This window comes from Vipera berus (genome assembly GCF_964194415.1).
Source record: "Vipera berus genome assembly, chromosome: 9".
NCBI lineage: Eukaryota > Metazoa > Chordata > Lepidosauria > Squamata > Viperidae > Vipera > Vipera berus.
In genome coordinates, this window is record NC_138212.1 from 7179538 (window position 1) to 7203844 (window position 24307).

General features: G+C 40.0%; 1 protein-coding gene across 7 annotated transcripts; it reads right to left on the bottom strand.

Moving 5' to 3' along the window:
* Window positions 1-125: 125 nt before the first annotated feature.
* On the bottom strand, window positions 126-22458 carry LOC308672291 (uncharacterized protein). 7 transcript variants are annotated; one of them, XM_081335080.1, is made up of 20 exons: window positions 21773-22458; window positions 19618-19650; window positions 17798-17833; window positions 16583-16618; window positions 15698-15736; window positions 14794-14862; window positions 14113-14151; window positions 12798-12833; window positions 11442-11477; window positions 10825-10866; window positions 9583-9651; window positions 9310-9336; window positions 7290-7340; window positions 5508-5534; window positions 4674-4712; window positions 3569-3601; window positions 1974-2006; window positions 1734-1766; window positions 1615-1638; window positions 126-390 (listed from the first exon to the last, which is right to left on the bottom strand). In XM_081335080.1, exons 2-19 carry the CDS (start codon window positions 19633-19635, stop codon window positions 1630-1632), a joined length of 672 nt encoding a protein of 223 aa, XP_081191206.1. In that variant the 5' UTR covers window positions 19636-19650; window positions 21773-22458; the 3' UTR covers window positions 126-390; window positions 1615-1629. The 7 variants fall into 7 exon arrangements, 4 of the variants coding, with proteins under 4 accessions (XP_081191206.1, XP_081191207.1, XP_081191209.1 ...); XM_081335081.1 differs by lacking the exon at window positions 1974-2006 and adding an exon at window positions 3394-3426; XM_081335083.1 differs by lacking the exon at window positions 1734-1766 and having other exon boundaries at window positions 21773-22457.
* Window positions 22459-24307: the final 1849 nt, after the last annotated feature.

The following is a 24307-nucleotide window of genomic DNA, read 5'->3' on the forward strand; positions in this document are numbered from 1 at the left end:
GGTTCGCATCCCACCAGGCTCAAGGTTGACTCAGCCTTCCATCCTTCCGAGGTAGGTAAAATGAGGACCCAGATTGTTGGGGGCAATTAAAATAAATAAAATAAATGTTTGTGCAGTTGGAATTTTATTTGTTTTTATTTTCACAAAGTTTTTCCTGCACCTAGGAGAGCAAACTATTCTGCTACAGGAAACAAAATCAAGCCATATATTCTATCTACTGCCACCATCACCATCAAGCACTGAGTAGGCTGGGTCATTGGATGCCCTTGAGCAGAAGAGTCTTGTTCATTTTGCACAGATGGAGAATGCTGTCAGACCTTTCCAACATATTCAAATATTTCTGCAATTTCCGTAATTTCCATCATTTCCCTTATTCACATTTCGGCCTCTCTTTTAGGTTGCAGGTCAAAATGAAGTGAGAGAAAGGGAAAGAATTAATAAATGAAACTTTTGAAAAGTTAATTGCTGAGTGATTGATTATAGGAATAGAGATGTGTTGTGGTCACCAAGATTGATAAAAAAATAATAATCTGCCAGAATGTTTGAGACTAACAGTTATGACTCAACCAGCACAATGCATTCATCTGCTAATGAATAAGTACTTATAATTCTTCTTTCAAGGAATTTGCATAATTAAGGAATTAATCTTCCCCTTCTCTTCCTTATTTCATCTCAATGAATCTCATGGTTCTCAAACCATTCCTACGGCAACACCTGCAGCCGGCGTCAACTTCCCTCCGTCCAGTGCGCTCCCACAGAGAGGGCCTCCTCAGGGTGCCACCGATCAAAGAATGCCGATTGGTGACCCCCAGGGGGAGAGCGTTCTCTGTGGGCACGCCAGACCTTTGGAACAGCTTACCGGTTGAGCTCCGGATGGCCCCCGACCTTCGCTCCTTCCGGCGTGATCTCAAAACTTTCTTTTTCGAACAAGCTGGCCTGGTCTGATGGGATGGGGTTGGGTTTTTATAAATAGTTTTAATTGTAATATGTATTAATTTTTTGGGCATAATGTTTAATGATTTTTTAATTTTTGTATAATATTTTTATAGTGTATTGCCCTGTTCACCGCCCTGAGTCCTTCGGGAGAAGGGCGGTATAGAAATCAAATTATTAAATTAAATTAAATTAAATATGTGATGATGTGATGGCTCATGAACATTTAAATAAAATTCTAGCTTCATAAGCTGTTACTGGAATGTTTCTTTGGGCTCCCGAGCTTTGTTGGGTTCCCCATGGTGGCTGGGGAATTCTGGGAGTTGAGGTCCACACAACTTAAGTTACCAAGTTTGAAAACACCACAGCAGGTCAGGTGTGGTTCCCCAAGAAGTATTTTGTGAGGTCAACAGGTGGTAGAAACAGAAATTATGTATACTGTGTGATGATATCCTGACATGCATGGCATCACATTCCCCATTATTCCTCTCCCCAAGGACAGCCTTGCACCCACTTTGGGCGACATGCATGCCCCAAAGCCTCATGTTGGCTCTCATAGTGATGCTTTCATGGAGAAGAAAAGTGGGAAGGTTAGAGAATTTATGATTTGGAATCTTCGAAATGATATCTTCATGTCAACCCTTCCCGCAAACAACCCTTTTTTTTCTGTGCAGGACTTACCTATCTCCTTCAGCTCTATTTACCCTGGGGAAAAAAGTACAAAGGAAGAAGGATAAATGGGATAGGTGTTTAAGAGGAAGAAAGATATTAAGCAATTGCAACAAATAAAAGCTACTTACCGGCATGCTACCTTCACCGGCACCGTTCATGCCCTAAAAGGGAAACAAAAGCTAACCCTCCTACTCTGATGTGATAACAGTTATTGGAAATGAGATTAAATATGGGCCGAATGTTTTGGTCCTGCCTGCTAAGAATATGCTCTGGGGATTCTGCAGGGGCTTTTGGTGAAGGAGGTAAAAGGATAATTGATCAGGTGGAAGAAAAATACGAAAGGCAGAAAATAAACAAGAACTACTTACTGTCATTGGACCTCCACCAGCACTGTTTGTGCCCTAAAAAGGAAAACATTGTGAAACAAAATGATAACACCCTGACTTCTACAAGTGTACCACCACGTGACCTCTCATGTCAACCCTGTGCTACAAATACTCTCCTTTATTGGTCCGCCATGACTACCATCTTCTGTGTCTCATATTTGAATTCCTTCATGGTCCAGATAATAGGTAAAGGTAAAGGTTCCCCCGCACATGCGTGCTAGTCATTTCCGACTCTAGGGGCCGGTGCTCATCTCCGTTTCAAAGCCGAAGAGCCAGCGCTTGTCCGAGGACGTCTCCGTGGTCATGTGGCCGGCATGACTAGACGCCAAAGGCGCACGGAACGCTGTTACCTTCCCACCGGAGTGGTCCCTATTTTTCTACTTGCATTTTTACGTGCTTTTGAACTGCTAGGTTGGCAAAAGCTGGGACGAGTAACAGGCGCTCACTCTGTTACGTGGCACTCGGGATTTGACCCGCCAAACTGCCGAACTTCTGATAGACAAGCTCAGTGTCCTAACCCAATGAGCCACGCATCCCAGATAATATATATAACAGCTGTCACTGTCGTGACTACTGCCTGTGAATGGCCTTCGGTTAGGCCGAAACAGGAAATAAAGATTTGTCCCATGTTTGGGGCCTAGCAAGGTAATCTAAATAGTTAACAAGCATTTAACATACAGTATATATATATATATATAAAATGGGCCAAATATTTTGGCCCTGCTTGCAGTGATTATCCTCTCTGGACTGCAGGGATGCTTTTGGTCACAGAGGAAGGAGGGTAAAATGGGTGCTTGTTCAGGTGGAGAAAGAATGTAAGGAAAGGAGGGACAGAAAATAAATAAAAGCTTCTTACCGGCATTGGACCACCACCAGCGCCATTCGTGCCCTAAAAGGGAATCAGAAGGTAAATCTTGTACTCTGGTATGATAACACTCACGACTTCTGCAACTATGTCACCACTACATCCCCTGAATCTCGTATTTCAATTCCAGATTGCATGCGGGACCGCTTTTGTCTGAATGTAGCCAATGCATTTGGTTGGCTAAAGGGTTTAACAAGCAACGAGAACTGAGCAGTGAGCAAAGGCTTCCTTCTCTCATTCAGGTGGAACAAATATATGAAGAAAGGAAAGGTAAAATACAAATGAAAGATACTTACTGGGTTTGGACCTCCGGCAGGGCCATTATTGCCCTAAAAGGGAAACAAATGGTAACCTTTCTACTCTGATATGATACGAGTTATTGGAAAAGAAGTGAACTATGGGCCAAATACTTTGGTCTTGCCTGCTATGAATCTGGTCTGGGGATTCTGCAGGAGCTTTTGGTGAAGGAGGAGAAAGGATAATTATTCAGATGGAAGGAAAAATATAAATGGCAGAAAATAAACAAGAACTACTTACCGGCATTGGACCTCCACCAGCACCGTTCATGCTCTAAAAGAAACAGAATGATAATGCCATGTCTTCTCCAACTATGACATCACTTGGGTAGAAAGCTAAAAAGCGCACTTCTTCGGGGAGAAGAAAAACATGGCAAGAATTATGGAATGGCGCAAAATAAACAGGAGGTGCTTACCATCATTCCACCTCCAGCAGGGCTATTCACAGCCTGAAAGGGGAGGAAAAGGTAAAATATAAATGAAGGATACTTACTGGCCTTGGACCTTTGGCACGACCCCCTGCTCAGGCAGAAAACCTGGCTGAGCTTATTAGCCTAGGGTGCCAATGAGGACATATCATACTGGAAGTGGATGGTGGACTGAGATAAGACTCCACTTCCATCTTCTTGCTCAGTTCCTAGACACCTTTGTTAATTAAATGTCAATTATAAGTTTAATATTTATTATTTTATTGAAAGCCTTGGTGGCACAGTGGTTAGAATGCAGTATTGCTGACTAACTCAGCATTCCACTGCCGGGAATTTGATTCTGACTGACTCAAGCTTGATTCAGCTTTCCATCCTATTGAGGTGGTAAAATGATGGCCCAGATTGCTGTGGGCAATATGCTGACTCTATAAACCAGGGGTATCAAACTGCCAGCCTGCGGGCCAGACACGTCACCAGGAAACTGTGCCCAACCCATTGCCGGCAATGGGGAAAACGCTCCGATACATTGCAGTTTGACATGCCTGCTATAAACCGCTTAGAGCAGACATGTCGAACACAAGGCCCGGGGGCTGGATCCAGCCCGCGAAGTGGTTTCATGTGGCCCGCGAAGCCATCCTGGAAACAGTGAGGGAACGGCCCCCACTGCCTTGGCCCTGGCCCAGAGACCCTCCTTCTGCCAGAGACCCTCAGATCTGTCCCACACCTGCCCAGGGCCCCATAGGCACTCTTGATGCGAACAATGTAGAGCTGGCCACGCCCACCCAGTAGGCCTTACGCACTTTAGCCACACCCCAGTAGGCCATGCCCACCCAGGCCACACCCACCCAGCCCCTTGAGGGCAACCGCAATGCTGATGCGGCCCTCAATGAAATTGAGTTTGATACCCCTGGCTTAGAGAAAGCTTAAAAGCACTATGAGGTGGTATATAAGTCTAGGTGCTAATGCTATAATGCTGTAATTTTAATATTTAATGTTTTATCTTGTTCTTTTTACTTGGTTTTAAGCTGCCAAGAGTCACCTCTGGGTGACATGGGTGGCATATAAGTTTAATACATAAATAATGTTGACTTACCTCCTGATTATTTGACCCTCTTCTGCGACCTCCTGAATTCTGCAAGAAGGAGGAAAAAATCACTCTGGATAATGAATGTCTTCGTAATTATTTTGTCATATCTTCAGCACATGAGGAGGAGGCTATACCTGGTTGACTGAAGTTTATACAAATAAAATGGGAGGGGAGCTTTGACGGCTAAAAAGGCTATATTTTCTTTTCATTTAATTTATCCCAATTAATTCACCATCCAAGCTCAATAATGAAACCAAAAACTTTAAATGGAGTAGAAAAAAGAATAAAAGATGGGGGAAACATGACATAACTGTAGGTAAAGACATATCAACCACCAGAAATAGGCAACATCAAAAAAGCAGTAAAGGTAAAGGTTCCCCCGCACATGCGTCCTAGTCGTTTCCGACTCTAGGGGCCGGTGCTCATCTCCGTTTCAAAGCCGAAGAGCCAGCGCTTGTCCGAGGACGTCTCCGTGGTCAGGTGGCCGGCATGACTAGATGCCAAAGGCACACGGAGCGCTGTTACCTTCCCACTGTAGTGGTCCCTATTTTTCTACTTGCATTTTTACGTGCTTTCGAACTGCTAGGTTGGCAGAAGCTGGGACGAGTAACAGGCGCTCACTCTGCTATGCGGCACTTGGGATTCGACCCGCCAAACTGCCAATCTTCTGATCAACAAGCTCAGCGTCCTAACCCACTGAGCCACTGCATCCCTTATACACACACACATATATATATACACACAAACATTTTCTGTACAATTTTTCTTAATAAAATAAAAAAGTAAAATAATAAAGAATGTGAAAGAAAGAAATGACAGAAGATCAACAAAGCTATTTACCCTCATTCCACGAGCAGCGTTCACGCCCTAAAAGGGAAACAAAAGGGATCTGTTCTAATCTGAAATGAAATCACTCCTGATTTTTCCAACTATGCCATATGGTATCTTATATCCAAATTTTTCAGATTAATTCTTCAGGAAAAAATCCTATGTTCTTTCACACAACGTGGGTCTTTAAAACAATGCATTTCTGAGAGATCTTTTTTTTCAATATTCTTCCACATTCACAGAAAGACAATGTGTACAGAGAAAAATTCTTGCACTGAATTCACGCCATAAGGCATAGGTTTATTGCTGAGAATAGGCAACATTTAATAGACAGAGCTCTGGGGTTAAATCTCTTTCCAGAACCTTCCACAATGCGATCATATTTCACACATGAATCTGAGTTTGCTTAGTTACCTAACCAACTTTAGGACAAGCCTACCAGCTGCACTGACACATCAATCTTAAATGCGGATATTTTGCATCTTGGTTGGTTTTTTTTTTTAATTGCTGTCTGGATTTTCTGTGACTGTGAATTATTTGATCTGGTTACAATTTAATATGTTGCGTAAACTCCGGAAAGATGGTTAGACTAATAGCCAGAATAAGTGTCTTGCCTTGCTCTGTAAAAATGAAAGACGGTTACCAAGGTAGATTTTTTACTTTATTAAATATTTCAGATCATTTGAAAAAAAAAATGTCTTTGCGGGTTGTACAATATTTACAGATGAAAGAAGACCTGGAAAAGGAAGTGAGGGCCTCTATTGCATACAAAAATCACATCTTTTGGGCCATGTAGATCATTCAGAAACTTTAAGGACTGAAACAACAGTAGATAAAAAAGGATCTTTTAAGAGGATTCAGAAAGGCCTTCCTCCCACATATCCCAAAATGTGTTCGGTTGGCTACAAGATTTAGCAACCAATGAGAACCCAGCAGTCAGTAAGGACTTCCTTCGCACATTATACCTAGGACCATGGTGGCGAACCTATGGCACACAAGCCACGGGTGGCACACAGAGCCCTCTCTGTGGGCACGCGCGCCATTGCCCCAGTCCTAGGCCTTCAGCTGGGTTTTATAAAACCTTTTCGCTTTAGGCCTCCGCTGCCATGTGGGGGGAAAAAAAGGTTCAATCAATCAATCAATTTCAACTTCTTACGGGGAAAAAAAAAGATCTTGCAAATTTGGAATTGATTGTTTGAACTTTTTAGTCCCACCCAGTCTGCCGTTACCACCACAGCCACGCCCACCCAATTGGTCACACCCACCCAATGGGCCATGCCCCCAGCATCCGACGATACATAAGTGGGTTTCGGGCTGCAGTTTGGGCACTTGGTCTGTAAAGGTTCACCATCACTGATCTAGGATATCCTTGTCATGAAAAACTTCTGACTGGTTAACTGTCATCAAGATCCTGCTCAAGGTTACCTCGACTTCCACCTCCTTCTGCTCCGTGTTAGAAAATAAAAAAAAATAGGCATGGTTTTATGTACAAGTTCTCTGTCCATTGAGATCTCCTTTACATTATTTCTTAGCTTCCCTGTCAAGCTTTCTCTCTTTCCAGGCCTTAAAATGGGTTTTTCCAATCATCCTAGCTTTCTACCTTCTTTAATGTCATGTTTATGCTTCTCTACAAACATTACTAACTTTATGCAAATTCCTACTGGAATTCCTCCTGGAATATAGGGAGATGCTTTGGGGGAGTGAGCCTCAAGAGGGTGGCTGTTATTACACACAAAAAAAAAAATCAGAGAAGACTTCAAGGAAACGAGAGGCATTAAATGCATATTAACTTACCCTTTGATTACTTGACCATCTATTATTCCTCCTGCCAATCATTGAATTGTACTAGAAGGGGAATAACAAGTCAACCTGGATTATGGATGCTTTTGAAACTTTGTGATAGTTCATGTTTTGGGGCCTCTGTCGGGGCCTCTGCAGTTTATTAAAATAAAACAGGGCCCCTTCTGAGAGCTAACTGTGGTTCAGAAAGCAGTTGCATAAGCACAAAATTGCAACTTGTATGCAACTTGTAAGTGGTGCTATGCAAGCTGCATTGAGCACCACTTGTATTATTAAAGAAAAACTAGGGGTTTTGAAATCCACAGGAGATATACAGAAATAGGGATTCAGAATAACAGAATTAGAAATAGGATGGAAGCCTTCTTGTCCAGCCCCCTGCTCAAACAGGATACTCATAATTCTGCATTTATTTATTTATTTTATTTTTGTCATACTTGTTATGTTCTTAGTTCGGTTAAGCATTGACAAGGCAGAGTGCTGAAACAGCAAGCATGTTTATTAACTCACAACAGAAGCAGCCCTAGAGGCTGCTGAACAGCTAGGCGGCAATCAATAGGTTTAAAGTAACAGTTTCCTGCCTCAAACATAATTATCAGCTTGGAGACAGACAGTCTGGGTTGCAGTAACAGAAACAGTTAAGCAATCCTCCGCTTAAATACAGTAATTAAGATCACACGTTAAGCAAGTGGTATCAACAGTTGAGGCCAATACATTACACTTATGTTGTGTATATTGGAGGTGGTGACCCTTTGAGAGTTGTATGCCATGAAATTTCATTTTAAGGTATGCCGATTAGTGTACATTCAAAGTGATGATAAAGTTATTGTTCTATGCTATTCAGATCCTGTGTCATTCCAGACCAAATGTTTGTCCAATCACTTCTTGAAAACCTCCAGTGATGGAGCATCCACAACTTCTGGAGGCAAGCCATTTCTAATAACTAACTATTCTCACTGTCAGGAAATTTCTCCTTAAATCTGGGCTGGATCTATCTTTAATGATCTTCCACACATTACTTCTGGCCCTGCCTTCAGGATCTTTGAAGAATAGGTTGACCCCCTCTACTCTGTGACAGCCCCTCAAACGTAGGATGCCCTATGATCGCATATTAGATACTCTATGATTGCATACGTTATGATATATTAAAATGAGATTTGGGCCTGTGTTCTGAGGAAACCTGAGAATAAAAAAAACAGTGATATGCATGTGGTGGTATCCTCTCATAGATTGTGAAATTACTTCCTTGATAATTTGTCATGGTTCTGACAAATGGAACTCTTCAAAGAACTTCCAGGCATTGTTTACTTTGAAGAATCTTTATTCATGTTGCACAGCATGGGCACTAGCATAATCAAAGCAAAAAACTGATTTCGCCTCTCCTGAGTACATAGTATCAAAGCACAATTCCCTCCTCTAATTGACAGTCATAAATCACATTCCCTAATTAGCTTGAAGCGCAGGCTTCCTCTCCAGCCTGATGATTCTTTATCATCTCTTATTTCAACAGCCTTGGTTCTCATGCTAGGTTCAGTATTATTATGTCTAGCTGGAGTCTCATGCACATTCCCCCCCACCTCCTGCCCAGCATCATCTAACTCTAAAAGGGAAAAGAAGAAAATGGCTACGTCTCCAACTGTTGTCAATGCAAAAACATCCGATGTTAGCAGCGTTGACCTAATTATGTATAACTCCCCTTTGGGGTTCCACAGACATTATAACGCACATCTCACTCTTTGTAATCTTCCCCACATGGATATTCATAGCTGAGATCTAATTTTCCCCCTTTGATCCTCAGTCCACAGGGGGAATCTTCACCCCAATACAACTGTTGGATCTATTGTTAAGAGATCAGTTATTTGAAAGGAAAGTAAAAACATGCAAAATGCTTTGGCCTTGCCTTCTGGGATTATACTCTGTTGACTCTATGATATAAAAAGATCAAGAGAGGTGTTCATTCAGACTGAAGAATAATATGAAAGAAAGGAATAGCCAGAGTTGAACAAAAGCTACTTACCATTTGTTCAGCTTTTTTGAACACATCCTAAAATGAAACAAAAGGATATCTTTATAATTACGTTGTGGCAGTATGTGCTATCAGCATTGTGAGGGTCAGGCCTGGTTGTTTGACGTGTGTGAGTTCCAGCTTATAGTTTCCTGCTGAATTATTCCTGAAATGTCTGTAGATGCTTCGGGGGTTAAGAGTGAGTCTCAAGTGGATGACTTTGATTACATGTAAAAAGGATAACATAGACAACAAAAGAAATGAGATAAGTGCATATATACTTACAATCAGGTGAGTCACTCCTTTGCCACATTTAGCATTCTGGATAATAGGTAACAACTTTTTTGCGAGGATCTGTAAGGAGCAAGAAAAACCATTATCCCCATTATGAATTCCTTAATAACATCTAACATGGTAGGTATTATTCCCATACTGATTGGAAATAATGCCTCTTGATTTTTCCAAGACATAAAAAAACCATTATCCTCTTTTACAAATTCCGTCATAACCATGTTGCACTGTCCCTTTTCAAGGACAATAAAGTCAAGTTGGTTTTCCAAAACATATTCTGATAAAATAAATCCTCGGAAGGGAAATGAGGGAAGACACCTTACTAACAAAACTTGTAAGAGTATTTGAGCCAACCATTTTATAGAAGGAGAAAAAAAAACACAAAAAAAACCACTTTGGAGAAATCCTCCCCATCCAAAAAGTATCCCTTGGGAAATCCAAAATACAAGTTTCTCCCTTTGCTCCTGGATACCCAGGGGTACCACCACTCCAATTTGGGAGTCGGTGTTTGTGTAACATGTATAGAAGGTATTACAACCTGCTTTAAAAAGGAAAGTGAACAAGTGAAACGTCTGGGGAGATTCTCAGTCATCCAGGCCATGGTTGCCCCAAAGGTGCTTTTTCACGAGGCAACTGGGTTTTCTTGTTTTTTCTCAGAAGATGTTTCACTTCTCATTCAAGAAGCTTCTTCAACTCTGACTGGATGGTCAGGAAGGATTTATATTCCTCGCAGACAGCTGGTCATTTGCATTCTTTTAGAGCAGGGGTCTTCAAACTCGGCCCTTTTATGACTCATGGACTTCAACTCCCAGAATTCCTCAGCCAGTGTGCCTGACTGAGGAATTCTGGGAGTTGAAGTCCATGAGTCATAAAAGGGCCGAGTTTGAAGACCCATGTGTTAGAGAGTAGTTGAGGCCACTTGTCTGTGTCCTCAGGATCACCTGGGTAGTGCAAATGGGTGTGAAGACTTCTTGAACTGATCCAATCAGAACTGAAGAAGCATCATGGATAAGAAGCAAAACATCTTGAAAGAAAAACAAGAAAATCCAGGTGCCTCTTGAAAAAACACCTTTGGGACAACAGGTGAAATATTTTGGCCCTACCTGCTCTGTTTCTGCTCTGGGGTCTCTGAAGATGTTTTCTGGGAGGTGTGGAATAACAAAAGGGATGTTTTATTGAATGCAGGAAGAATAGTTCTGAAAGAAGGAGCAGATATGGAAAAAAATATCTACTTACCACTAGGTCAATAGTCCTAGCTTTGCCTTCTTTACCCATATACTATAAAGGAAATAAAAGGTATAATTTTTATTTTGAAATGATATCACATATGATTTTTTTAACTATACCATCTTTGACGTAAGTACTATGGCAAATGACATAATGTCATAAAATGCACCGTAGTCTTCTGCTCTGGCAAGCTGGATCATGAGAGGTTTATAACGACACAAAAATGATATGCGTGACGCGATATCACCACAAACAAGTTGCAGTTATCTACTTCATCTCAGTAGGGGACACAAATCCCAACAACTGCTGGAAGACAGCACTGTGAATATGTCGCGGCTTGCCCCTATTTCTCATAGGCACACCCATGGCTGAGATTTGGTGCCTGCCTTTGCTACTCATTCCTCAGGGGAAATATCACCACAATTTGGCAGTAGGAGTTTATTTAATGGGTAAATTGTTTCTAAAAGGAAAGATGAAACAGGTGAAATGTTTTTGCCTTGGCTGCTATATTTATGCTCTGGGAAGATGCTTCCTAGCATGGGTAGAATCACAAAAGGGATGTTTCATCCCATGTAAGAACAATATCACTAAATGAAAAGGCAGAAGATGGAGAAAGAGCTACTTACAATCAATGTTTGCATGTCTTTCTCACTCAGAGCATTCTACAATGGAAAGAAGCACATCAAAGTCTATTCTGACATCCAGGACTTCTCTATCCATGCCATCTCTGCCACCTTGAGATATCATATACATGAATTGCTACTTCCCTTCCCTTAGGAAACACACCTTTCTTATCCCAACAGAGTGATTAGTCAAAAAAATCAAATCTGAATTAACAGTATCCTGAGGCTTCTTTTTTTCTTTCTCTTTTCAGTTATGTGAAATAGACTCATGTATATTAACTATGCAAATTTGTCTCTCCACCTATGTGGGCTTTACTTGATTTTTAATGTAGCCATGTCAAGAAAAAGGACTATTGAAAACCCACAATAGCATCTCATTTCCTCTTCCAACTGCTATAAGATTCAGAGCATTTGCTGGTCAGAAAAAGATCCCCCAAAGATTTAGGCCATCCTGAATGCTAAAGCCCCCCTTTTAACACTCAACTCACTCCCACCCATCAAAGTTTGGGGACTGTGGAAGACGGCCATACTTTTAAAAGAATGAGACAACGATCATAGCTTTCATCATAAAACAAGATAACTATCTGTTCTGTCCCAGCCTATGTACATCCTTGTTAAATGCACAAGGAAGAAACCCCTTTTGACAAGTAGGCTGGAGACTCAGAAGAAAACAAAACCCTTTTTAATATTGGTAACAAACCTGCCAAATGGTCCAAAAACAAAGGCAACAAAACACAATCCAAATGGAGGAAATTGTCCACACAAAACACAATGCAAAACAGAAAATTAGTCACTGGCAATACCAACAAAACATGATCCCACAAAGTACTTTGCAACGGTTGCCTTCAGCAACCAGCACTGCCCACACATTCCCCTTTTGTAATTCAGTCCTCAAGGCATGGCTTCTCAATGCCTTCTCTGAAGTCACCCCATTGCTTCTCTCTGGCCTATTCTTCTGGCCTGTCTTCGTTTGCGGGTGTCTCTCATGTCCTCCAGCTGTGCATCCTCCGAGTCCGACCCAGCCTCCCCACCCAGCTTCATCTCATCCTGAGCATGAGTGGAAGGGTCAGACTCCTCACTGGAATGTAAGTCTTGGATCTCATCAGAGCCTTCCCCCGACTCCGATGGCTCCCCAGGCCCCTCCTCCTCAGATTCCCCGGATTCAGCTGTCGCGATCACAGGCTGGCACGGAATCACAACACTATCCTCCTAAATATATAACATGAGTATATCTCCCTGCTTTGTGTACAAGTACTAAACTTTGGTGGGGGTAGGGTAGAACCCAAGAAGGGCTCTTCATCAAATGCAAGAAAGATATTTCACATGAAAAAGAGAGAAGGTGGTCAAAAAGCTACTTACAATTACTTTTATCATGATTTCCTCCAACAGTTCCTGCTACAATGGAAACAAAGGGTATCATTCTCTCTTTAAAGCATATATGACTTCTCCAACTGTGGTATCTCTACTATTTCATATATCATAAAAATTCTGGGAGTTGAAATCCATGCATCTCAAAGTTGTGGAACACTTCAGTAGGGAAAACAAAACTCTCCACAGGGCTCCTCTATGCAAAAAAAGGGTCCCCTGGCTTTACTAACACAAACCACAGAAGCGTTATCTGACTATAGTAGCTGCATTTTGTTAATTGCAGGAGTTAGCAAGTTCTTTGAACCAAGCAGTGTCTAAGGACTTTCTTCGCCTAATTGTCTAAGACACTCCTAGTCAGCTTCACCTATGGCCCCCCTTTTCCTTCTCCCTCTGCCTCATTCTGAAATGAATCACAGACGAATATACCAACTAAACTTGACTATCTACTATTCACCTCCTCTACATGATTTCCAGGGTGGCTGTCTGAAGCAAAGTGAAGTCTGAGACCCCCTATGTAGAGTTTCGTTTCCTCCTGTAATGCTACATGACTTTTTCCTGATTAGCTATTTGCTAGTCAGAAAAAGCTGCAAAAAGTGATTTATGCTATTCTCAGCCTTAAGGTCCCTATTTTCCTATTCAGCACCCCCCCAACACACACACACACACACATAGCCTGTGGTCATGAATGGAGAAAACAGCATCTATTTTTCTGATACATATCTTATATTTATCTTGTGCTGCGACATTATATCAGTAAGTGATAGGAAATTCAGTCTATTATAAAAAAAAATAGGGATGAGATTGCTAACGGTACGCTGTGAGAAAATAAGGGTCCATCTTGTAAGACATCATGAAGCAGGTGCCTCCACAACTTATGATGATGCAAAACTGAAGATATATGTGCCGTGATGTCATCACACAAAGGCTGCAAGTAGCTACTTGCTGACACCACTCAACAACTGCAGCCATGACATCATCTTGCACACATGATCTCTTGTCCCTCTTCCACAGAGGGCTACCCGTGTGAGAGATCAAAATCTTTTTCTTTAGCCCAGGGGGAAAACGTATGTCCAATTTAACTGGTGGGTTTTGGTTTTTGTTCTGAAAGGGTTGCTTTAAGCTGCTTAAAAAGCAAACGTAAAAAGAAATCAAATGTTTTTTATCCTGTTTTCTGGGTTTGTGTTTTCTGGGCTCTGGAGATGCTTTAAGTGTTGGGTGAAGGAAGAAAAAAACACAGAGGTGCCTGTTCAAATGCAAGAAGAATATTAAAGAAAGAAATGGAAGTAAATAAATCAAAGTTACTTACTACCAAATCATGCAGAGGACCATCTTTGATGAAGGTTTTCTACAAAGGAAATGAAGGAGATCAGTGTTATTCAGACAAGATAAATATCACTAAATATAACTATACCATCACAGATATCGTCAATACCATGTATCAATTTCTTCTCTCTCTCTCTCTCTCTCTCTCTCTCTCTCTCTCTCTCTCTCTCTCTCTCTCTCTCTCTGTGTGTGTGTGTGTGTGTGTGTGTGTGTATGCAGACAGACAGATATAGATAGATAGATAGATAGATAGATAGATAGATAGATAGATAGATAGATAGATAGATAGATAGATAGATAGATAGATGATAGACAGACAGACAGACAGACGGACGGACAGACAGACAGACAGACAGACAGACAGACAGACAGACAGATAGATAGATGATAGACAGACAGATTACACGTTTTAAGCCTAAACCACCGAGAAGATTTGTGAAGCCAAACTGTTTCAAATTCTGGCAATAGTTAAACTTAAAACGATGCCCTCCTTTAAATATTTAAATGTTCCCAAGAACTTATAGCTTGCTGCTGGAATTGTTTCTGAAAGGTGCAGAGATCTTTTTGGGGAGTGAGAGTCAAGAGGGCTGCTGTGAGCACATCTAAACAGGATAACATAGACGATATAGAGGGAATGAGAGAACTTAAGAGTGTGTATACTCACAATCAGTGAACATCCTGCTTTACCACCATTAATTCCCTTAATATTGTTTAACACGGCAGGCATTATTTCCTATAAGAAAGGAGGGGGGGGAAATCGTCCTTTTTATAGATTTCTTCATAACCGTGTTGTGTCAATGCAAGATAAAAGCATCTACCTTGCCTGGGCCACTGTAGCCCATTAAAATAAACTGGTAAATCCTTGAGGACCACACAGGATATTGATGTGAAAGGCCTCACAACACCAGAGTAGGTAGGCAAAGCCTTATGAATCATTTGAAGCAATCAGGGTAAAAAAAAGGAAGAAAAAAAAGCCATGACAGGGATTCCAGGTATGTTACTATATTGTCAGATTTAGTAGCAGATTCTTGAAGCCTTCATTACTCCTTTTTAAGGAGAACAAAGTAAAGACTCTCTTTCTTACCCATTCTACTTACCCAGAGCTGAACAACCATCTTCTTCTCCTCCCCTCTTCTCAAGGCCAGAGCTGAATTTCTCTACAAGCTATGTATCACAACCTGGATACTAAAACTTTCTCTTTACTACTCAGGCTTCAATCTGAGCGCAATTTTTACCTAGTCTAGTCTAGCACCGGTCATGTTACCTAGTTAGGGCAATGAAACGTTTGCAAGCAAACAAGCAAGCTTGGGTCTTGCTTATTGGGGCTGGTGTTGTTAGACTCTTCTTCACTTTTGGGGTGCCCTGCTTTACAGCAGTGCAGCTGGATGTATTTTTAACAGGTAAAGCAGTGCCTCCAGCTGCTTCATCAGAACTGGCCCAAGATTTTACCCTTGTCTTCTTTCTTGATGGTCTGGAGACAATGGGAATGGCTGCTGGGAGTGGGAGTGGAATTACATGCGAGGATATTTCACAAGGAAAGAAAAGAGAGTGAACAAAGAGATACTTACTATGAATGCTTCATCTTCACACTCCTCTTCTATACAATCCTGCAAATGAAACAAAAGGTATTACATCTATTCTAACATGACCTCACCTCTCTAACTTAAGTTCTGCGGAATAAGATGTGCAGCTATATAAGTTTTTGAAATAGGCAGGCCACTATTACCATTTTTGATATCACATATGTCGATTGCTTCATTCTATAGAGGAGATACACTCATATTCTTATTAGAATACATTCTGATTGGCTGTAAAAGATACCTCTGGATGAACTGTGCTCAGAAACTCTTTGTTACATTCTCTTTTCAATATTCTTCCACCTTCAAAGAAGGGAAATCTGCACAGAGAATCAAGTGGAATAATGCTTGTATTGAATTTCTGTCTCAAAAATGCTTGTTGACAAAAGAGGGCAGTTAATAGAAAGGTCAAGAGGGGTTCAAGCTGTTTGGGAACCTGGCGTTAAATCACTACCTTCCATATTTGTAGTCCTTGACTTATGACTTATCACTTAGCGACTGTTGGAGGTTATGATGGACCTCCCTGGGTGTATGTTTTCAATCGTTTGAAAAACCCTTCTTTCTGGCTTCCACAACATTGCCTGGTAAAACAAACTTTGGAAACGGAGATGAGGAAATATACCATCTTACCAACAAAAGTGGGTTTGGACCACACAAATGACATCCTCCCCCCATTAAGGGACAGAAATTACAGGGAGAGAAAGAAATTGTTCAGGACGCTCTTCCCCAACGCCAAACTTTCTTAGATCCAATTCTGAAAAAGTGTTGTCCACACATACAACCAAATAAAATGGGTTTGGGTTTAGGTTCAGTGACCCAGGGATGTTTTATTGCAGGCAAGAAGTAACTGCACAAGATGAAGAAAAATCTACTTACCATTAATCTGTCAAGTTTCTTTTCTTCCAAAGAATTCTATAAAGGAAACAAGCACATCTCATTGTATTCCAATAGAAGGTGCCCAGAACCTTTCTATCCATGTCATCACTACCATCTTAGATACCATATACATGAATTGCTGTTATTCTTCCACTTGGGAAACACACATTTCTTATCCTAAGAGGGAGTGGTTACGTTACAAAATAGAATTTATTTAACTGTGTTCTGAGCCTTTTCCCCCTCATTCTCATTTCAAAGTTCTTTCATATTCATGGAAGTATAATATAGATAGAGAAACCTGAGGGATCACGGTTGTATCCTATTCATCAACCTACAAAATGGTTGCTTAGAAAAGATAAATTTTACCAGACACGGCAGTTGGCAGATAACGCTCTTTTGAGAACACTCTCCATATTTTGTATACAAATGTAGATTCACTTCAGTTACACACCTATACACAAAAGACATCCCTATATTGTGGGGCTTTTTTATTCTACTTCACCTAGCCCCTTGCTCTTCTGTCTCCTCGGCCTCTTCCTCCTCCAAGTAAGTTCAAATCTAAAATAGACTCACTGTTAAATAGGCAGATTTGTGTTCCCAACTATATGTGCTCTACTTGACTTAATAATAATAATAATAATAATAATAATAATAATAATAATAATAATAATAATAATAATAATAATAATAATAATAATAATAATAATAATTGGAAGGGACCTTGGAGGTCATCTAGTCCAACCCCCTGCTAAGGCAGGAAACCCTATACCATTTCAGACAAATGGCTGTCCAGTCTCTTCTTAAAAACTTCCTTTGAATGTAGCTTTATGAAGAAAAGGAAATATCGAAATCTCACAACTGCAACTCATTTCCTCTTCCAACTGTTACAAGAATGTCAACTGAAATTCAGAGCGTTTTCTGGTCAGAAAAAAAAGTTCAGGAAAAATTTAGGCCAACCTAAAATTCTTCTTTAAGTACTCAACACGTCAAAACACCTCAAAGTTTTGGAACGGATGGTGGTGAGTAATATTTTCATAGGTTTAATCATAAAACAAGATAGCTCTCCTCCTAAATATGCAACCTTGGTATATCTCCATATATATAATTGCTAAATTGAGGGGTGGGTTGGTTAGAATCTCATGCTTGTATGCTTCATTGCATGCCAGAAAGATATTTCACAAGGAAAAGGGGAAAGATGATCAAAGAGCTACTTACCATTAATTGTGCTAGACCTTCTTCACTAATTGCATTCTACAAGGGAAAGAAAAGGTATCATCTCTACAGTAGTGGCCAAAATTGTGGAAACCTTTTGGGAAAATTGTATTTTTGAGGTTTGATGGCTAATTATACCACTTTTGGGGGGGAGTAGGACCATAAAATTATATATCAATGGAAAGATAATTTAATCAAGAATGTAATGCAACAAAGTTTGTTCAGTTATCTGTACTGTATTCTATGAAAGAAAAAGAAAGAACAACTTGCTTAGGTTGATATCAGGTAGCTTTCCTTCGTCTGATTGTAGCCAATGAGCAAGAGTGTTTAGGGAGCCAATCAGGTGTCATCTTGTTTTGGCAATGAGCCAATCAGATCACAGTAGGATTCAGTTAGTGATGTCGTGTATTGAAGCTGAGAGGACGACATTTGTCAGGGTGTTATGTGATCGCTATCAAGTTGGTTGGGTTTTTTTTTGTGTGTTCTTTCATTTAGTGAGCTTGTAAAACGTAATAAAATTAAAGTAATGGTGCAAAGAGTTGACTGGTTGCCCAGAAAGCGATGTAAAATAGTATTATTAAGTGAAGAAGGCTACAGCTATAAAGGAATTGGAAGAAAAATTGGTGGAAACTTAATCAAAGGCGGCATTTCTACTGTACACTTTTCCCAAAAGGCCGCTACTGTATTCTCATATGAGAACATATGTCATGTCTTCCACCATGCCATCTCTGCCATTTTGTATATGATATAAATGAATTTCTTCCTTCTTCAAATAGAACCAGTCATGTCTCTTGGGGATAAAACTCTTCTGTAAATATGCATAATGTGCCTTCATTTCACGTGTGAACCAAGATTAATGCTATCCAAAATGTGTGTTTCCAAAAAGCATCTCCATATTCTTGGTAAATGTTTTCAAGGAAAAAAACCCCAAGAAGGTCCAGTTCCTTTTTTGGAAAAGCACCTTTGAGGCAACCAGGACCTGGATGTTAAGAATCTGCATAAACATTTAGATTCATGCTAGCTATCCCACCCGATCAATAAACGTCCCAACAGCTGCACAACATCCCTAATTTGAATAGTTTTAATGTGCGTTAGATTTTTATACATTGTTTTGTGGTTTACTGAGTTGGGAGAGCACAGATCATTTCATCATTTTAGCATTTAATTATCACCCAAACTACAGAGAAGAAGGTGGAATTAGTAGCCAGAACAAATGCTTTGCGTGGTCTCAATAATACCAAGGAGCTAACTAAATAACCTTGAGGAAGACTTTGATTTAATAAAATATTTTGGATCATCCGAAAAATGTCTCCTTTGTTTGCAGATATATTCCAATAAAGTAAACTTTGAAATAGGAGGTTTAGGAAATCCATTTATCAGCAAAACCGCATCTGATGAAGGGAATATTAGATGGGTCACAACCATGAGGAGTAGAAACTACCACTAGGGCAGTGTTTCTCAATCTCTCAACTTTAAGCTATGTGGCCTTTAACTCCAGAATCCCCCAGGGTAGCATGCTTTAAGATGTATGAACATCAATAACTTCCCTTTGTTGGCTAGGGAATTCTGGGGATTGAAGACCACCCATCTTAAAGTTGCAGAGGTGAAGGAACACTTCATTAGGGAAAGGAAAAGGCCCCATAGGCTCTCCATGAAAGAGCTAAAATTCATGGCAGAATCTACGAATTGCTGTTTTGTGAGTATGTGTAGAAACAAGAATCCATGGGTTTGAGGATGATTGCTTTTTACCCTTCAGGAAATCGAATAATCAAGGAGTGAGATGACGCAAGGAAAGAGCATAAGACAAAAATGGAATTACTTACCATAATTCTTTCCAACATTCTTTCGTCATCTTTCTGTAAGGGACATAAGAATGATCAGTCTTATCCTCACATGATAACATAATACGCCTTCTCTAACTGTTCCACCACTAGATAGTACACATGTAGATGTCTGCATTCTCCAAATAGAAAACACATACTGTATTTCTTACTACAAGAGGGAGTAACAGTATCTTCTGCATTTGGGCATTAGGGTTTAACTTATTTTCAATTTCTGTATTTGTACATTTTTGATATTTATGTCACTGTTCACCGCCCTGAGTCCTTGGGGAGAAGGGCGGTATACAAATCAAATCAAATAAATAAATAAAAGCCCAAATACAATTTAATAGAGATTTTTTTTAATCTATTCTTTTTCCTTTCAATATTCTTCCACATTTGCACAACCTCAATATACATAAGGATAGCTGAGGATTTAGGATACCCAAGACCTCTTCACTGTAACAGTGCTATCACTGCCAACCTGAATATCTATTCATAAATTGCTGCTTTCCTCCAGTCAGAAAATACATATTCATTGTCACAACAGAGAGTGTTAAGGCCAAAACAAAAAAGAATTAACCCTGTTCTGAGACTTTTTCTTTTTTCCCACTTATTTTCCTTTCTTCTTCTTCTTTTTTTATAGTTTTATCGTATTGTAAAATTCTAATTGATATTTTCATTAGTTTAATTTAAATTAAATTATTAAAATTTAATTAAATTATGTTATCAGTTTAAAAAAGAGATATGTTATAGGAATATCAGCCAGAAAGAAAGAAAGAAAGAAAGAAAGAAAGAAAGAAAGAAAGAAAGAAAGAAAGAAAGAAAGAAAGAAAGAAAGAAAGAAAGAAAGAAAAGGAAGGAAGGAAGGAAGGAAGGAAGGAAGGAAGGAAGGAAGGAAGGAAGGAAGGAAGGAAGGAAGGAAGGAAGGAAGATTAAAATATTATTCTCTCCTATATCTTATATATTTTATTATTATTTATGTATATCTTGCCTTAATTATTTTTATGTATAACTCAAGGCAATGAATGTGTACAATGCTGCTTGTTTCTCCTACTTTCTCCACACAACAACCCTGTGAGGTAGATTAAGCTGAAAGAAGGTGACTGGTCCAAAGTCACCTAGAACTCACAGTCTCCTGGGTTCTAGTCTGATGCCTTAAACCCCAGACCAAACTCACTCTTTACTCCATACCTCCCATCAGATTGCTCTTTAGGATAACCCATTCTGTTACAAATGTCTGGGAATCTTCCATAGAGAATACAACAACTGCAGGATGACATTGTTATGTACATATCATTGAACAGTGGGAGGGCTGAGAAGGTACACAGAATTAAAGTGTAATGCAGTGTCGGGATTTGGAAAACTTAAGAGAAAATGTACTTGTTGCAAAATTACCAAAGGAGTTACAAGCCAAGCTAAAACTTCAAAGACAACAATCATTACAGTAATATCCTTGGTCTACTTTTCAGAGTCATAACTGAAGAATGATGAATTAGGGTTTAGTGGAACTGAAGCCCTATTTCAATGATGGCAAACCTATGACACACCTGTCAAAGGTGACATGTCATGATGTTTTGGGTGACACGCCAACATTCACCAGTATGCAATCACAAAAAAACAATGAAACAATAACAATGAAAGGACACCCCATTCTCGCAGGATATTTGGAGGCTGTGGTGGTCACACAAGAATGGGGTGTACTCTCACAGGACCTCCGGGCCCACCAGAAATTACACAAGGGGGTTGTGTTATTGCGTGACCTTCAGCATCTCAAAAATTCACACGAAAACAAGTCCGGCTTTCCAGTGGTTTTCAGAGGCTTCAGGGGCTGAGGAAGAACATTCTCTGAAACTGTTTCAAGAATGAAAGCTTTGTGTGACTTTTATGTCCGAGAGAGGATTAGAACTTACATTTTCACTTGATTTGGCAAAGTGAATTCCATCCCAACCCAAACTATTTCTCCCGCTCAGAATTCAGTTGAGTAACAATACCCTAGAGATGAAGCTCTTGCTAACTCTTCTGGAGTCGGTGATTTATGCCTACTTTTTTTCTGAACCTAGACATAGCTCTGAGCTCTTTTTAGAGAAAAGGGGGTATATGTATTTTCCCCAAAGGGGGGGGAGGACAGGAATCCAGTACGATGTAACTTACTCACCAGATACTTTGCTTTATTGCCCTGAAAAGAAAACAAGAAAACATCCTTACTGTTGCATCTCAGATGTGCAGTTTCTGATTACTGTTTTTTTTTTGTTGTCATTTGTAAAACAGAGAGAAATTACACCACCAGCAAGATGAGGAGAAGGAAGAAGACCTGAGAAATTCCAGGTACATGTGTACATTTTAGTAATTATTTTTGCTAAAAAGGAAAATGGAGTAGATTTGAACATAGGAGGAACGTTCTGGATTTGCAGGCTTGCTGACTCTCAAACTGATATCTAGGGCAACCTCAAAGTTCCCTTCTTCCTTCTCAAAATATGCCTGGATCAGAAAACCCTTCTGATGCAAATCGTGCAAATACTGGATCTAAAGGAATGGAAATCGAACAAAGGGATAATGTATTATATGCTCATAAGTCATTCAGACACGGCTCGGTCCAAAAATGAAGACATCTAATCCTGATGTGTCCCTTGTGATATGCCGTTGATGATAAGAGATATTTCTACCTCTGCTTCAATCCACTGAGATTGGAACCTGATTTGGAATTGGGTCCGGCATTGGGACAGAGTCACCAGTGCCTATAACCCAGCAGAGGCATCCTCCAAGGCTTCTGCACCTCATTCCTTCTCTTTCGTCCAGTTTTCTCCAGTACAAATTGAGAAAATGCTACATCCTCTTCCTATTACCACCTATGTCAGAATCTACTACATCTTCCAATACTGCAGCCCTTCTTCCAAGTATTCCTTTTGTTGATATGTCCAAGTAAAAAAAAATAATTACTGTAAAGAGTTTTGGGTAGCCAATAAGCCTTGACACAAATGTAAATTAATCATCAAATATTAAGGTTCCTTAGATGTTTACAGGTAATATAATGTGATGTGCAGCTTAGGTGCTAATGAATTTGTGAATATTGCTCTCTCCCATACTCTCTCCCAAACTCTTCCCATACCTTACACAGTTACTAATATACTTTCAACCAAAAGTATTTTTAGCCTTCTGTATCGATCCAATTCATAAGTTCAACAAGAGGTTATCTCGGATTCCAATACTAAGGTGAACACTGAAAAAGCTAATGCAGAAAGCAGAATGCCAACCTGAATTCAGAACTACGGATACAGATGAATTTCTGATGATTCAAAGATGATTCAAAGCCCTCTGCCTGATTTTTTTTTAATCCATTCATAAAGAACTGTGTAATTAAAGCATGTAGAGAAGCTCAATTAAATGGTTACTCATTTCATCTGCAAGCACCCCAGCTGAAAGGCTCTTGCAACCCACAACATTTAGCCTTACATTTTGTGCAGAAAGCGTAAAAGTCAAAGCAAAGATTAAAAGGAGATGCATCTTGTTGCTTTTCAGCTCTTCTGGTCCTTGGTGTTCTTCTAAGTGACTTTACTTAGCTCCACTGCCACATTTTAATATCTTAATGCCCAAGCCTCATTGCCCAAATCCAATGCCTCTATTGTTACTTGATTTACATGGAAATGTTAAGCTTCCGTTGCATCATGCACAATTGTTCCATCATCCAAGTTCAAATTGAAGCTAAAAGACAGAGGTTGTGTCAGAAGGACTTCTTTCTATAAGGACTACCAGAAGTGAGTGGCATAAATCCAGAGGACCACTTAAATGGCAGCACAAATTTGGAATTGCTCCAGGGATTGTCCAAGTTTGAAGCCAGATTTAGCCAGATTTATAGCAGGCATATCTTTGGAATCTTTTTGCTGGTAGCAACATAAGCCATCCTAAGCATTCTGGTGCTTGATATTGTGATAGAAGGTGTGAATGCCTTCAAATGTTATCTGGCTCTCTATATCAGAAAAGTCCCAAATAGTATTAGGCTAATTGTATAGTCCTCCATCAGATGCCTTTTTATAATTCTTCAATAAAGATATTTCAAAGATAATCTCTTCTGAAACAGTTCCAAGAGTAGCAAGGCTCCTTTTGATGGAAAACAACCTGGTGGCCTTCACTGATTGGTTTGATAAATTGTAAGGAAGCAAACAAAAGTATCTTATACTTACAAAATAAGGATGAGGAGCCTACGAGTCCCATGATATGATTATAACTGCCAACAGAGCACACACAGTTTCCAAAGTGACACCAAACCAGAATCTGAGAAAGTAGCAAAAGTTGCATATAGGTCTGGCAAAAAAAACTGTATTAAAGGAAAGGAAAAGAACGGTCTTGCAGCACATCTTTAAAATTTATTACACTGGAACTGACAAGATGTAGTTATTGCACTCAAACTTGTGCCCTCTCTTTCGGACACCAGCAAATCCAAACTCATCAAAGCCCAAAGCTCCCACATCGGTATTATCAGCAACACCAGGATCCTCTCACCCCTAAGACTTCATACTAATTAATTAATAATAATAATAAACCTTTATTGTCAAAGTACAACATGTGTACATTGAGATTAGCTGAGCCTCCCCCCCGTGCTCTCTCCCCCCAACACACAGTGACAACAAACCCTCCATCCTACCACACCATGTGAACCAACTACACCACACACCAGCCTCCCAAGTTAATTCTG